General features: G+C 36.4%; 3 protein-coding genes across 11 annotated transcripts in view; 1 reads left to right on the forward strand and 2 right to left on the reverse strand.

The window, feature by feature from the left end:
- Positions 1-76: 76 nt before the first annotated feature.
- Positions 77-5612, reverse strand: LOC105224131 (P3 protein). Of its 5 annotated transcripts, none has more exons than XM_049456642.1 (4): positions 5481-5612; positions 4565-4957; positions 814-1637; positions 77-754 (listed from the first exon to the last, which is right to left on the reverse strand). In XM_049456642.1, exons 2-4 carry the CDS (start codon positions 4791-4793, stop codon positions 431-433), a joined length of 1377 nt encoding a protein of 458 aa, XP_049312599.1. In that variant the 5' UTR covers positions 4794-4957; positions 5481-5612; the 3' UTR covers positions 77-430. The 5 variants fall into 5 exon arrangements, with proteins under 5 accessions (XP_049312599.1, XP_049312598.1, XP_049312597.1 ...); XM_049456641.1 differs by having other exon boundaries at positions 5421-5612; XM_049456640.1 differs by having other exon boundaries at positions 4565-5037; positions 5129-5612.
- Positions 5613-11404: 5792 nt separating this feature from the next.
- Positions 11405-13649, reverse strand: LOC105224130 (adenosylhomocysteinase). The gene is made up of 6 exons (XM_011202118.4): positions 13581-13649; positions 13443-13491; positions 13121-13311; positions 12719-12834; positions 12414-12639; positions 11405-12300 (listed from the first exon to the last, which is right to left on the reverse strand). The coding sequence occupies exons 2-6, from the start codon at positions 13462-13464 to the stop codon at positions 11560-11562; spliced, it is 1296 nt and encodes a 431-aa protein (XP_011200420.1). The 5' UTR covers positions 13465-13491; positions 13581-13649; the 3' UTR covers positions 11405-11559.
- Positions 13650-14368: 719 nt separating this feature from the next.
- The window catches only part of LOC105224129 (neuroglian), a 137286-nt gene continuing 135014 nt past the window's right edge, over positions 14369-16640 (forward strand). For 4 of the 5 annotated variants that reach the window (XR_007422719.1, XR_007422720.1, XM_049456132.1 and 1 more), the window contains exon 1: positions 14389-14515. The gene's annotated coding sequence lies outside the window, so the exon portion shown is untranslated. Of the gene's footprint in view, positions 14516-16640 lie in introns of all 5 variants that reach the window. The other variant, XM_049456133.1, reaches the window with a different exon arrangement.

A 16640-nucleotide genomic window follows, 5' to 3' on the forward strand; every position in this document is an offset into this window, starting at 1 on the left:
TAGATTTTCTTAAAAAAAAAAAATTGTTGCCTACATTTAGGCTGCTGTTGAAAGAACGCTAAGTTGAAGTAAAACATTTTAACTTAAATAAAAAGTGCGTGATGTTTCTTTTTTAATAAAACAATAATAACATATGTATGTACAAAATACCGTAATATCAAATTAAAAATTTTTTTTTGAAGGAAAATTGATATTTTTACACAAAAACCTATATTTTTCGCAGCATGAAACCCCAAAAACGCAGTAAATATTTTTCGTTCTTGTAATTTGATAAAAAAAATATTGCACACTTTCCGCTGAAGTTAACATAACATAAAAAGACTGGTAAAACATACATTTTCTGAAGTAATTCAAGCCAGGTGAAGAACGAACTGGAGATTGAGTAAATAAATAGGAACGATAGCTTAAAATCTCCCGTGAATATAAGCGACTAATATCTATGTGTTGGTGTATTGGTTGGTTGCGTCTCTAGCACTCCCTCTCTGATGCCACGTTCGGCACAACGCTTGTAAATATATAAGCCAAGCAGTGGAATTGGCGTTAATATAGCGACGGAGACGGGTATGACTGTGGTGAGATCGGCTTCTGGTTGCGGCAGACTGAAACGCAGTAGGAATATCGCTATGCCGGTGTTTTGGATGCCCGTTTCTATGGCAATGGTTAACGAATCAATGGAGTTTCGACGTAGCGCCTTCGCCGCGCACCAAGCCAATATGTAGCCCGCCCAAGGCAACGCTAAACCGGCCACAATAATCTGAAAATTTTCAAGAAGCAATTAAAGATAAAGCTAATTGTTTCAAAATCGCAACTTACCTGCCAGGAGAACAACTCAAACAAGTAGAGATTTGTGATGATCGCAAAGATGATAATAAACAGTATGAGGCAGGTGGAAATCGGTTTGAGTAGACGCACCAGTATGCGTGTCAGGCGTGGCGACCAACGTTGTATGGCCAAACCGATAGCGAGCGGCACGACCAGCGATACCGCGAACGTGGCGATGTTCTCATAAGGCACAGTTATATTTGCACGATCGAAAATCAGCTGACCGAGCGTAAAGATCCACAGTGGCATCATGCCGAAAGCGGCAAAATTGCTGATCGTTGTCATCAGCACAGAGAGATTAATATTACCACCTAAGATGACGGCCCAGATGTTCGATGCGCCACCGCTCGGCGAGACGCCCGTAAAGAAGAGACCCAACTGTAATTCCGGTGAGTCCGGAAAGATGAGCACACCCAAACCATAGCCGAGCAGTGGCATAATAATAAATTGCGTGAGAAAGCCAATAATCGGCGCCAATGGACGTGTTAATAAAGCGCGCAGCACCGTTACATCCAAAGCGGCGCCGAAATTGATATACAACAATGAGACGAGCAGCGCCACGGAGCCAGTGAATATGTGATCGATGATACGTGTGCGGCGTATAATCGTCAAATCGAGTGCATTCTCGGCGCGTTCGCTGCTATTGACGCGACGCACATAGACTTTGGTAGAGCCGAGGAAGAGCGCATCGATGGTGACGTTGCCGCGCCAAGTGTGTGTGGTGGGACTAATAACATCAGCGGGTATGAGATGTTCCACACTGGCAAGATGTGGATTTTCACTTAACACCTCAAATGAGACATCCGTTGGCAGATCTGCAAAGGTGTGATGTTAAAAGAAAATAATTAATGAATGGTGTTGGCAATTCTTCGGTCTAGAGTAGAAGACAAATTAGCGGATTACGGTAATTATAATGTTTTGATTTTTTTTACATATTTCCTTGAAATTAAGACAAATCTTCAATATCTCTTAAGGACTAAATATGTATGTTAGTTTGGGTGAGCTCGTAATAATAAGCTACGCATAAACCTGTTTTGGTCTTTTGCGATACCAGATGGAGTTCAGTTACTAGGTTCATGAGGAGTATCTTCTGTCGTTTAACAGACACTGTGGCCTCACTATCGATACCCCCTACAGTATATCATGCCGTGGGGACGCCAGGTGCTTACAGCGTAGTCTTGCCAATGCAGGACAAGTGCACAAGAGATGCTCCGTTGTTTCCCTGATGCCTTGCTATACACATTTCTTGTAGTCTTTTCTATCGAGTGCCAATAGGAATTTTGCGTACTTCCGATCTACCGTTTTTCACCTGACTTTTGCAGTTTTGCACCCATGTAGATCGTTCCATCGGGTTTGAGGTCGCAGGGTTGCTCCAAAATCGAATTGATTTGGACAGATATTCGTCTTTTGTGTTACCCATAAACTACTAAGGTGGATCACCAAATTCTTATAGATGGACGAAGCGTTTCGAGCTTAACACAAATTTATTAGGGCAGTTAATATCAATCCTAGCAGCTTCGCTAAGTTCGCCGAAGATGTGTCCACCGATATATTTTAGTCTAAATCGGGTTACAGTCAGGCAACAGATAAGGACGTGACAAATTGATTCCACCTCGCCTTTCTCTATACTCTATCAGCGTCCAATAGAATATTTACCCATACCGCTTGTTAGCTTATTGCACAGTGTCCAGTCAGAATAGCCATAATCGTGGCGAGATTGCGCTAGTAGCTCAGAGGTCATCTTACCAGAGGAGGACTGGGCCAGAGGCATCACGCAGTTGCACAAGATCTGCTTGTTGAACAGCTCTTTGTTGAGCTCACTGGGAATCCAAAGTTCCAAAGCTAGAACACAAAGGTATCAGAAAACCAATCGCTTCTAAGCGGATGAAACTTTGAAAATAATCTAAGGCTTTGCAGTTTCCAGCGATTCCGTTTTGACCGGGCATCCATGCGAGTCTAATATGGAAAAAGCTTTACGCTATTGCTTAAGAGTTTATGCACTCCTTGACTAGTTTTGAGCGTACTGTCAGTGTAGCCGCTCGGCTAACGGAAGGAATGTACACCTCTCTGCAGGAAGCTGAACTTCGGAGCAGTACATCTACTGCTGCCTTGGTAGCAGCCACCTTCGCTTAAAGGACGCTACAATAGTCTGAAAATAAAGTTGATGTAGAGCTCCTTACAGTAGACTCCGATCTCAAGCAGGACCTCCGAGAAAAGGTGTCTGACGGTGAGTAAACTTTTTCTATTTACCAAAAATCAAAAAATGTATTACTGCGATAGATGAATACGGATAAATTCAAAGGACTGATCAAAATTTTGATTTTTGATCAACTCGTGACTTCCCAAAAAAATATTTTTTTGTGAAAAAATTTACATTAATTTCAGAGTGGCTTAAAAATCGAAATTATTATCCTACCCATTCAATCATTATCTGACAAATGTGTATATCTAAGAAAATCCCGTGAAGTTGAAAACCAAACGGTCCAGCCATGTCGGAGGACCCTGTAGGAGAAAATTTCAACGGTTAGCACCGCAGTTTCTGACAGATTTTGAAAAACGGTTTTAAAATTTTCGGACCCGATTTCACTAAGTTGAAAAATCTTTCAAATATATCTCTATATCCGAAACTTTTTTCCGAATCAACTTGAAATTTTCGAAGAATATTTTCAGATACATATTTGTATACATCCGACAAAAAAGGATGTCCCAAAATTAACGTAAGATTTCAATTTGCTGCCATTTCAATTAATCTCTTCACAGTTGAAGAAGTTAAAATACTATTCCGACCATATTTTGTATGAAATGTTCGAACTGGGGTACTGCGTCGAATACTTTCAGAGCTGGAGTATTTTCATCTATTCTGGTGACATGACCTAGCCAGCGTAGCCGTTTCATCGACTGTGGTATTCGGCGTTGATTTTCCAGACATAAAGTCACACTGATAAGGTCCAATCAGCTTGTTGATGAGAGGCTTTAATCTTTTACCCAATACGCTCGATAAAACCTTATATGCGATGTTGAGGCGGCTTATCCCAGGTAGCGCAAGTCGCGGGGTCTCCCTGTTTGTGGATTGGGCAGCGCACACTTAAATTCCAATCATCGGACATGCTTTCGTCCGACTATAAAGAAGCTTATGCATGCTGCCTATCAGTTTTTCGCCGTCGTATTTGAATAGCTTGGCCGGCAAACCATCGGCCCCCGCCGCTTCGTTGTTCTTCAGACGGATAATTGCTATTCGAACTTTTTCATTGTCGGGCAACGGAACGTCCGCTCCATTCATCATCTATTGGGGAATCGGGTACACCATTTTCTGTTGTTGTGCTTTCACTGTCATTCAGCAGGCTGGAGAAGTGTTCCCTCGCAAATTTTAGTATGCTCTGGGCATCAGTCACTTTATCACCGCTGGGGGTTCTAAAATGTATGCTCCGGTCTTGATACTTTCTCTTGATAAGAAATGTATGTATGTACGTGTTCGAAATATAACTTTTCAAATATCAAACTCTAAGGTGAGGCCTATCTAAGTCGGCACAACTGAAGTTACTTATTTTCTGATGCTTTTTATTAAATATTCATAACTACTGTTATTTTTTTTTTGTTTTCACATTATACGCCTTTGATATAAACAATTATACAATTTTATAATTTTTTTTAACTGCTGGCCATTAAACTATCACATAACCGCCGTAGTTCACTCATTCTTTAGTATAAAGCATATAATATATATTTATAAACACACTCGTACCTGTGAGTTCCAACAACACTTCGCCACTCGTGCCCATATGCAATTGCAGTTGTTGGGGAGTGAATTTAGCACGCCAGCTGGGGGCAGCTGCCCTCAAGTCGCGCTTGCTCTCCGCGCCCAATTTGTATGGTGTAACTTGTTGCACTGCTGTGTTGACTGTTGTTGTTGTAGCGAATGTGGAAATTGCAGCGAGAAAAGTGCCACAAAACAATATCATATGGGAATACATCTTTTGCGCAATTTGATAATTCAACAGGTGATTTAAAGTGGTTTAAGCTATACTCGTATAGTATATAATTTGCATTGTACATATGCGCATGTATTGTATATGTATGTGTAAGCGCTAACAACACAAAAACAATCAAAACGCTCACTAATTCGCCAATTTTTACACTAAAAAGTTGTTAAAGATTTCATTTGGTGGTGTGTGGGGACGTGTAGAATCACACATAGATACATACATTTATAAGTATCTGTAAGTACACACTGCTTATCACACAATTCAAGCGTTGAGTGGATAACTTGTAGATATAGTACTTATTTTTTATACTCGTACTTCTTTACATTTCCTAACACTTCTACGAGTAGTTCAAGACAATTTCAAAATTTACACAAGAGAAAGTAAATACAATAAGTCGCGTATAGATAAAGTAAAAGAAATTAAATCACAACACAAAATGCCGAAAAACGAGAAACGCAACGAAAATGTGTGCAAACACCGACGAAGCCAAGCTAAAGTCGATACACCAGTAATTTAGTGAAAACAAACATTGAACGCTTGTGCCGCTACACTGAGCCCGGATTGCGTGCGCGCTCTTCAGTTAAAAAAAAAAGTACAAAAGTCACAAAATCACACTCAAAAATTGAACTCGTGTCCGTCTGCGCCAGGCATGTTTTCATGCTCTTTTGCTCAAACCTCCGTCGACCAGCAAGTAGCAGCAGTAAAATGCGAATGAAGGTGCGAGTATTTGTGTCAACACCACCGAGTGAGTACAGCACAATTGGACTAAATATTATTGAACATTCCGTCACCACTAATATTTTATGAACACTGAAAACTATTAGTTGCCCTAGTTAAACAGTAGCTATACCTTCGTCACGCAACTGCGATAACACAGAATCTATTTTTTGTACACGTTTTTGTTGTAGCCGGTTTCTCAGATAAGACTTTTATCTTTTTATGCTCTTCAAGATCAGCAAATACGAGTAGTATATGAAGTGAGGTGTATGACATAAAAATAGAACAATAAATATGATTAGATGAATTAAGAACAACAACTCAGGCACACTTTACTTGCCCTTGAACGCTTCGGGTTAGGTGATGATTATGTATTTACATTATATTATAAATTATTTATTGAGGGAGTGTTTTTAAAATTATTTTAACTAGATATTCTAGTCTAGATGCATGAATATCAGATAATTTTTATACTCTTGCAATTTGTTGCTGCACCTAACGGTTGTTGTTGTCACCTAAAACTAAGCGAGATAGATATATATGTATATTTATATATTTAAATGATCAGCATGACGAGACAAGTTGAAATCACAGTAACTGCCTGCCCATCCGTGCAAGCTGTAATTTGAATAAAAATTGAGATATTTTGATAAAACTTGGTATACGGATTCCTTAGCTCAAAAAAATACCAGTTCGTTGACGGGCGTAATTGGGGCACTGCTACGCCCATAAAACGCCATTAACCGAAAACGTATAAAGTGTCATAACTATGCACTAAATTAAAATATAAAGCTGTCATTTGGTACAGAGAATAGCAGGAGCAAGGGACACCTATGATAAATTTTTCTTGAAAAAGTGGAGGTGGCCCCGCCCTCTAATATGTTTAATATAGATATCTTTTAAACTAATAAAGCTACAATAAAAACCTTTGTCTAGCACAAATACTATAAGAACTCCTACCGACAGTGTGGAAATGGATGAATTCGAAAGACAACCTCGCTCACTCCCCATATAAAATAACTGAATACGCCAGAGACATTAAATTTTACCTCCGAGATGATATGAGAGAGGTTTATGGGAGCCAAAGTGAAAATTGAACCATAGGGCGTGGCACCACCCACCTTTTGGTGAAATCCCATACGTATCATTTTTCAAACATTCCTATGTTACAGTATGAAAATATGTAAAATTGGACTACAACCATGCCTACTCCTCATTTAACACAATTTAAAATTCCATTTGATCTTTACTTTCCAGTACACAAATTAAAAAGTAATTTATATAACGGAATAAAAAATGTTCAGTAATATTATAATTCCCTTAAAATAGGGCACCTTTTGACCAAAAATTGTCCAAATTCAACTGAAACTGTTCAAGATCCTAGGTCCCGAATATTTGGATCCTAATATCTACAGTTAATTTTTGACCAAAACTATCGTTCAATGTATGAGGTATATAATTGAAATTCAAGAATAATCCTTCTCTGACAATGGTATGGCTGTATGCCAAAAATTGGTCGAATCGGGCCAATACTTCTCTGAGCCCTCATACACCTAATATAAAGATTTTCGAACTTCCGGGTGACTTTGTATCGCATATATCGGCCAATACATGGGTTATCTCAATGAAAATGAGAGAGCGTGTTTTAATCATAACAGTGTATCTTTGTGTCTAAAATGAATAAATTTGAGCGAAAACTTGACCTAGCCGCTATATATGTATATATGTAACTAATATCAGGATTTCAGCATCCGGCTGACGTTACTCTTCCGATAGGTGGTTGTATTTGAGGTACCTTAATGAAACCCAGGGAAATTTTTTGGAGTACGTGGCATGATAATAGCTAATAGATAAAATCGGGTCGATACTACTGCAACTCCATATGGCAAATATAATGATTTTCGTTTTTCTAACAAATCTTCTGCCGAATATGTCGGTCAGAGTTAAACAGAGTATATTTATATATAGTTTAAAATTACTTGGATTCAGATTATCTGGTCTTAAGGTATTTCCCTGGCCTTTATTGCTGCATTTTGTAAAAGTATAAAATGTTCGGTTGCACCCAAACTTAGCCCTTCCTTACTTGTTTTTTTGTAAAATTATCTCTCAAGCTGAGAAATGATAAAAACATCTGCATAGCAGGTTAGTCACAATTTTAAAATCGCTTGAAGCTTATTTCTATTCTATATATCCCATAAGATATTAATTATTTCTTCATATTTCTGTAAAGCCAAGTAGAAATCGTACTTAATGATGTTATATTTTTACTTTTCTAATATGTATGTATATGTATTTTACTGGCAAAAAGAGAATATTTAAAATTGCAATTTTTCTCTAAATAAATGCAATACATACCTACATATAACCGCTTATATCAGTTTAAACTCAATTAAATCACTCTGGCTCTCAAACTGTTGTTTATCGACAAATTTTGTTCAGCGATGAGGCTCATTTCTGGTTGAATGGCTACGTAAATAAGCAAAATTGCCGCATTTGGGGTGAAGAGCAACCAGAAGCCGTTCAAGAAACTGCCCATGCATCCCGAAAAATGCACTGTTTGGTGTGGTTTGTACGCTGGTGGAATCATTGGACCGTATTTTTTCAAAGATGCTGTTGGACGCAACGTTACGGTGAATGGCGATCGCTATCGTTCGATGCTAACAAACTTTTTGTTGCCAAAAATGGAAGAACTGAACTTGGTTGACATGTGGTTTCAACAAGATGGCGCTACATGCCACACAGCTCGCGATTCTATGGCCATTTTGAGGGAAAACTTCGGACAACAATTCATCTCAAGAAATGGACCCGTAAGTTGGCCACCAAGATCATGCGATTTAACGCCTTTAGACTATTTTTTGTGGGGCTACGTCAAGTCTAAAGTCTACAGAAATAAGCCAGCAACTATTCCAGCTTTGGAAGACAACATTTCCGAAGAAATTCGGGCTATTCCGGCCGAAATGCTCGAAAAAGTTGCCCAAAATTGGACTTTCCGAATGGACCACCTAAGACGCAGCCGCGGTCAACATTTAAATGAAATTATCTTCAAAAAGTAAATGTCATGAACCAATCTAACGTTTCAAATAAAGAACCGATGAGATTTTGCAAATTTTATGCGTTTTTTTTTTAAAAAAAGTTATCAAGCTCTTAAAAAATCACCCTTTACATACATATACATATACATACATAAGTGGGAAAAGTGAAGACAGTGCAATTGTAGCTGGCAGGAATGGCTTTCAAAACAACAACCTAATAAATGCACACATTATTACTGTAGCATGTGGAAGCCCGAATTAAATTGCTAGTTTATTGAAGCTTCACATAAAATCCATTAATTTAACTACCAACAACGACAACAACAGGATTGCGTGCTGTAATAGGCAACAATAAAGCAATGCCTGCCTGTCGCAATAGATTTCAACAAGCGCTGCTTACACATTTCATTTCTGTCATATTTAAGAAATTTTCGCTAGTTAAGCTCTCGCGCACACTTTTTACCGCGATGACACGAGTGCACTTTAATTGATTCCCGAAAAAACGTGTGAAAAATGCCACAACTACTCAAATTATAAATTAACACTAGCACAACACTTAAATTTCCACCAAAATTAAGATTTTTACTTATATGCTTTAGGATTTTCACAATTTACACGGATTTCAATACACGCAGCAGGGAAATAGCTTCGGAACTGCTTGCAGCTGAAAAGTGGCGCCGGAAAGTTTCAAATGCGCAGAGCTGTATTTACTGTCAAACTGTTTGACTTATTGCATTCACAGTGAAGTGGTAAAATAATTAATTTTTTTCCATAAAAAATATACATTTATAATTTGATTTCAAAATATAAATAAATACAATAGAAAATTGATAAATCGTTTATTATATCTGTATAATAATTAAACCCCAGCACCACCTAGTTTTCATATTTACACTCTCACTGAAGGCTGCAAAATAATTCGCTCCTCATAGTGAATGGAATAATTTCCAGTTTCCCATGGGAAGTGCAACGCTGTGCTTTGCCATGATCCGCCGCCATTTAGTCAGTTCCGTATAAAATTCCGTGCGCGTGTGATGAAATTTGGTTATTGTGGCAAATAGCGTAAAATATAAAAGTATTTGTTTCAAATGCAAAAGTTAAGTGATCGGTCGTGTGTAGGAAAGTGAAATAAATGGGAGTGCAGTGTTTTCATACAGATTTGTTAAAAAGTGTGCAATTATAGGTTCTTTAGGAAATTGTGTGTGTGTCAGTGTAGTGAGTGGTCGCAGTGCGTTTGCAATAAGACAAGGTTTGAAAGTTGTTAGTGTTATTGAAAAAGGAAGAAGGAAACGAGAGCATTGGATGTGCATTGATTTCTAATATACGGTAAGTGTTTCCTTACCAATTTTGATAAGAGACTCCTTTCAGGTGTGTACAGATAATTTGTAAGCCACGCACGCAACGCCGCTGTTCCTTATAACTTTTCTTTGGTGTGCTTTTAGCAAATTGAAAAGAGCTTTCGTGAAGTGTATTCAGTTAATATTTTTATACTTTTTATATTTTATAATACACGTCAAATATGCTACGTAAATCGGCATATTAGGAGATAACTTGAGAAATATCCCTTTAAGGGGTTAGGTAGGTTTCAGAAATTAACAAAGTGTATTTTCGGATATTTTACACATATGTACAAACATATATTTTATTTAAACAATTCAGCATATCAAAGTATCATATTTAAAAAAAAATATTTTGTGAAATTGTATTTAAAAGTTCCGAAAACTCAGCCGTTGTAACCCCATCTTCCATCGCGTTCAGCATTGTCGAGGACAACATTACTCACTATTGGTTCATCTGGAATCAAAAATATTCCGTTAGGTTGAAAAGATAATAATTTAATTTTTTTAAGCCACTCTAAAGAGTATTTTTTCGTAAAAAAACAAAAACAAAATGTTTTTGGAAATTTTGACAAGTCCTTCGAACATTACTGGTATTCATCTGTAATAATAACAATTATTTTTTGGTTTTTATGTTTAAAGTTATTTTAGATATTTTAAGCAGCAAAAGCTCCCTCACAAACTAACACCTTTTTCGGAGCTCTTTCTCCGAGCGGTCGCCTTATATTTCAATTTACGACAAAACTACGACTCCTTTGGGAAAAAGTTATATGGCAATTTTGTAGATAATGGAAAGATCTACAACATTTGTCTCAACACCTTTTCGACATAACCTCAAAATTTATGTGAAAAGTTCAAATATCCCAGTTTTTGGGTTTTTTAATTTCCAATTTTTTAAATATAGTAGTAAATATGCATGTACCATATAAACAGAGAACCGGACATGCGGTGTGCAATACTAATCGCACAATATTGCATATATTTAGGCGCTGCTGAATGAATGTTGCAAAATAAAGTGGTATGCATGCCCATAGATAAATCCAGTATTAAATAACATAAATAAAAAAAATACTAAAATATTAGAGATGACAACTAATTTTTAACTATAAGCAAATTCAACTGTTTTCAAATATTTGTTTAGTATTCAATGAGAGGAAAAGAGATTCCAAAATTCGAGAAACTCAAATGTAGATTGTTAGAGCCATGTTATCTTTTAGTGATGAGGTGGCAAATACTCAACAATGAATGAACACAAATACTACTTAGTTACTTACTTGATTTTTACATAGGGTCTGGCGGATTTTCTATACAATAGTTTTCGTAATTGTGTTTGCCTATACATACTATATTCCTATGGTACATACAAACCTATGTGATTGCGTGCTTTTTCCAAACTTGTGTGTTTGAACAAGATGATAAAGCGATAATGACGTGTTTCCATTTCTAAAACAACAACTATAACAAACAACGCTATGTTTTGTAGTAAAATTTTAAAATAAAAATCTCTTATCAATTACGTGACTGTCATCAACATATCTCTCGTAAACTTTATTTCATTAATATAAATGCTTCGTAACTCAAATTACAACAGAACCCATTATTTGTAAAAAAAAATTCAATCCTCAGCGTTAATATGTATACCTCTATGATGCGGAAGCCATATTTTTTCTAGTATCTGTAGTGATCGGGTTTGAATGGACCAGTTTTGGGCACACCCAAGTATTTGGATTGCTCGTCACTCAATTTGGTTAACTTCACGCCCAATTTCTCCAAATGTAGACTGGCGACCTCTTCATCGAGTATTTTTGGCAACATATGTACATCTACGTTGTATTTGTCAGCCTTGGTCCACAATTCGATTTGTGCCAGCACTTGATTACTGAACGAGTTGGACATCACGAAACTGGGATGACCATGCGCACAGCCCAAATTGACCAAGCGTCCTTCAGCCAAGAGAATAATATGGTTGCCGTTGGAAAGGGTATAACGATCGACTTGTGGTTTGACATTAATCTTCTCCTTGGCATTGGCATTCAACCAGGCGACATCGATTTCACAATCGAAATGACCAATGTTACAAACGATCGCATCGTCGGGCATGTGTTCGAAATGTGCGCCAGTGATGATGTCCTTGCAACCAGTTGTTGTTACGAAGATGGTGGCTTCTTTGCATGCCTCCTCCATGGTGGTCACTTCATAGCCTTCCATAGCCGCTTGCAAAGCAATTATGGGATCGATTTCCGTGACAATGACTCGTCCGCCGAAACCACGTAACGCTTGGGCACAACCTTTGCCCACATCACCATAACCAGCAACACAGCACACTTTGCCAGCAATCATCACATCGGTGGCACGTTTAATACCATCAATTAGCGACTCGCGACAACCATACAGATTATCGAATTTGCTCTGCAAGTGTAGAAGAGTAATAATTATTATAAAAAACAGTAATAATTTTTATAAAAAAGAAGAGTAATACTTTTTATAAACAAAATCATTGTTTCATCCGAAAAAATACTAACCTTGGTCACCGAATCGTTGACATTGATGGCTGGCACACCGAGACGTCCCTCCTTCACCATTTTATACAAATTGTGCACACCGGTTGTAGTTTCTTCGCTCAAACCCTTGATGTCCTTCAGGTACTGTGGGAACTTTTCATGCACCAAGTTGGTCAAATCACCACCATCATCGAGAATCAAGTTCAACGGCTTTCCATCTGAGAAGACTAAGGTCTGTTCAATGCACCTGAAAATGTGAAAAATCAAGCAAGATTTATGAATTAAAATAGATATTACATATTTTTTCGTTATTAATATTGTCTCACCATAAGTATTCTTCATCGGTTTCACCTTTCCAAGCATAGACTGGTACTCCCGTCTTGGCAATAGCTGCAGCAGCATGATCTTGGGTACTGAATATATTACAGCTTGACCACTGAACCTGAAAGCAAAAAATTAATTATTTATAAAATGTATCTAATGAATTGTTCCCGTATGGCGACAACAAACAAAACTATTAACATAGCATCGCTTTGAACTCTTGGCCTCAACAGATAATCAACAAAAGCATACTTAGAAATTACTAATTACATACGTGAGATTCTTATCTACGATATGAATAATGTATGAGCGCAATTAACTTGTACACTTAGAGAACAAAAACATTGGTGATAAGCATTTTAAGATTTCCGGTTGAGGTCTTCATCCCAAAATATTGTTTAACGTACCTCTGCGCCCAATTCTGTGAGGGTTTCTATTAATACCGCCGTTTGTACTGTCATATGCAGACAGCCAGCAATACGCGCACCCTTCAGCACCTTTTGTGGCCCATACTTCTTGCGAATGGCCATCAGACCAGGCATCTCATTCTCAGCGATGATAATGGCTTTGCGACCCCATTCAGCAAGACTAATGTCAGCTAAAATTAATTAATTTGAGAATATTAGCTTCTCTTGTATTTTATATTAAGATTTATAAATTCCATTTCTGCTCAATTTCATGCAACAGCTGATAACTAACCGCGAAACTTAACCTACATCCCATACTTACCAACTTTGTATTGCGGCTTCATTTTAAATTACGTTGTATAGAGTAAGACCTATAACGAATGTTTAGTTAATACTTTAATCAAAATTGTAACTACAATATACAAAATATAGTTAAATGCACGGAAATCCAAGATCTTACTTGCAACCGGCGCGAATGGAGATGGAGGTAAAAGTGAATTTTTGAACAGTTTGTCTTTTGCAAGAAACCCAGCACGCGTTTATTATAAATAAACGTGCAGGGTTGCATCTGCTTCTCAATTATAAACAAAAAACTGGTATAAAATAATTATGGAAATTAGTGTAAGCATATTTTGTATAAACAAATCAGTTAACAATTTTCACAAAACAAGAATAATAGAAATTCAAAAAGTTATGCATTCACGAAAACAAAACGTAACGATCATTAGTAACGTGTACTAACAAATACATACTTCTCGTAAAGAAATTTTGACTTCATATCGGCAGTAGAACATACTGATATATCTATTTGTAGCTAAATACTGAAAATTATAAATGACTGCAGCTAATAATTATACAGACATTGTGAAATTATGTGTTGTTTTTAAACCATTATGATACTTTTATTTTATATGTAAAAATCTGTACATTTTCAATTCTAAGAGTATAACAATATGGCAATGCTTGAATTCCAACTGAATCCAATTGGAACGTTGAACTGAAAGGTGGTGAATAGCAACTGGGTTGCAGTTTAAACAAATGTCACAATAATATTATTTAATATCCTATTTACGGTGCTTTTATATGCAATCACAATTTTTATAAAATGATAAAATATTTTAGTTTAACCTTTAAATCATTTTATTCTTTACAGCCGGTTTATAAATCTTCCATATTTAAATATTCACCACTCCGAAAATTCAGTATTGCCATTTTGTCAGGAAAGTACTTTTTTTCAAGCGCAACGAATTGGAAATATGCGAGCACAATTTGCTCATCCCTGGTTTCACAGTTGTGCGCGAGAAGCCGAATTGACGAGACGTGAAAAAAATTTATTGAGCGTGAGTGTAATAAGTGCTGGCTGAGCTGCTTTTATGAAATTCTCTGCTAATAGTGGTAAATAGTTAACAATTCTTTAGTGTGCTTGGCATTTTCAACTATTAACGAATTAAATAGTCAAAATTAAAGTGCAGTGAATTGAAATAAAGTTTTGTAAATAAATTAAGTAAATGTGTTTAGGAACAAAGTCTGAATTTGTGAATATAACAATACATTTGGAAATAGCAGTTTTGTGTGTATCTTCGCTGCCGAAAAGAAAGCTTTCGTTTTAGCCAGAAAGAAAAACAACAAATTACACACTACGAAGGATATGTGAGCAGCCATCAATCTTTGTTGAATATTAGCAACTTTTCGGGTAAATAACTAGTTTTGCTATTATATTTACGTAAAATATGGGCATTAACTTAGTTTTATGGAATATAATATTTATAATTGCCCGCAGTTGTGTTAGTGTTGGTGTAGAAGCGAGGTCAAAAAAGTATGCCCAAAACTAATGGCTGTTGCAAGCATTCAGAATCGGCAATGCGAAAATGTCGCCGTTTTTTTTAATTTCTTTATGTGTTGCCTTGTTGCGTTTGTTCTAAATGAAAAAAATATGCTGACGATCAGTAATAAATGTACAAAAGAACAATAAACTCGATTTTCATAACACAAATTGTATTCGGATAGTGAAGCAAATTAATGCACAATGTTGGCTTATATTATATATTGTTGTTGGTAGTAGTGGTTGTGGCAACAAGCAATAAGACATAGTTATTGGATACACAGCAACGACTACAACAAAATTTATTATAAATAAAACAATAGAGCAATAGCAACAACGGTTACTTTATTAGACGTTCGAGAGAGCTAGCGTTGCAACAACAATTACAACAACACCCTACATATAATTTTCGTGCGAAAACAGAGTACGCGGCAATAGAAACGAAAACAAAAACAGGTTTCAACTTTGACGCCGACGCTGGCGTCACTGCCTCGGTTATTTTGGCTGCTGCTGCGACGACTGACTTTACTACTAGCGCTCTTTAGCACGTTGAATAGGTGGGGCAGCACGTTGCCAGTGTTGCCAAATAAGCCTAGACTCTGACCGATACAGTTGCGCGCGCGCTCTCTGAAAAATGTTAATTTTGTATTGGTCAAGTTTCGAAATGTTTTGATTTGAAATTCAAATTGGTGGAAGAGGTATACAACAAATGTAGATATGTGAAGCAGATTGGGTGATAAATGAATATGCCAAGCTGTACTAGTAAAAATGCTAACTTTTTGTAAGCCATTGCTTCGTAGGCAAACAAAAAGGGAGTAACCGCATACTATTTGGTTGACCGATGACGTCAGTTTTGAACTTCAGTATAATTGTATTGTTTTAAAGCTTTTTTAGATGTTTTTTTTTTTTAAATTAAATATTTGTATTAATTTATAGTATGAAATTTTTATATTAATTTATAGCATTTTATAATAAATAATATGTTGTTGAATTTAATTAAACAAATATTGGTTAGGTCTCTATTAATTATCATTGGTAAGAGCAGAATTCTTTTTTACTTTTTGCTTTTGATATGTCAGTCCTTGGGTGGTAAAGATCTGACTTCTTTAAGTTTTTATTAGTTTAGGTCGAATTGTTGGGTGAGCATCTCCAGAGCATATTCAAAACTTTTTATACCCTAATACAACATAAGTATAATATATGTATAAAAATTCTATAAACCATTTATTTTAAGTTTTGAACTTTATTTCGTAAAAATAATTTGTTTGTTGGTAATTGTCGTAATGGTTTTTTGTCATTATCCTCTCATCTCAATAGTTTTATGGCTTAATTTGGTCAGAATTACACCCAAACAATATAGGATTTTAATAATAATTAAAAATGCTCATCAATAAAATATAAAAAATTGCAGTTTTATCATTTCTGCTCAAATTGCAATACAATAATTGCGAAACGCAATAAATTAATCAAAAGAAATGTACAATATATAATACAAACTTATATTATAGTCTACTCGGGCTGACCTGTCAAGCACAGTGGCGCAATTCCCATGATATCACCAGTAAATTGTGTGCATTTTTCTATACCAAGGTTTATTTGCTTTATAGGTTTGATTTTATCTGACAGTTTGTTTCTTAGTTTTGCTTATTCGTTTGACAGTTGATTCTTTGCATGATCTACTTTCATATGTACATATGT

The sequence above is a fragment of the Bactrocera dorsalis genome, chromosome 4, assembly GCF_023373825.1.
Source record: "Bactrocera dorsalis isolate Fly_Bdor chromosome 4, ASM2337382v1, whole genome shotgun sequence".
Lineage (NCBI taxonomy): Eukaryota > Metazoa > Arthropoda > Insecta > Diptera > Tephritidae > Bactrocera > Bactrocera dorsalis.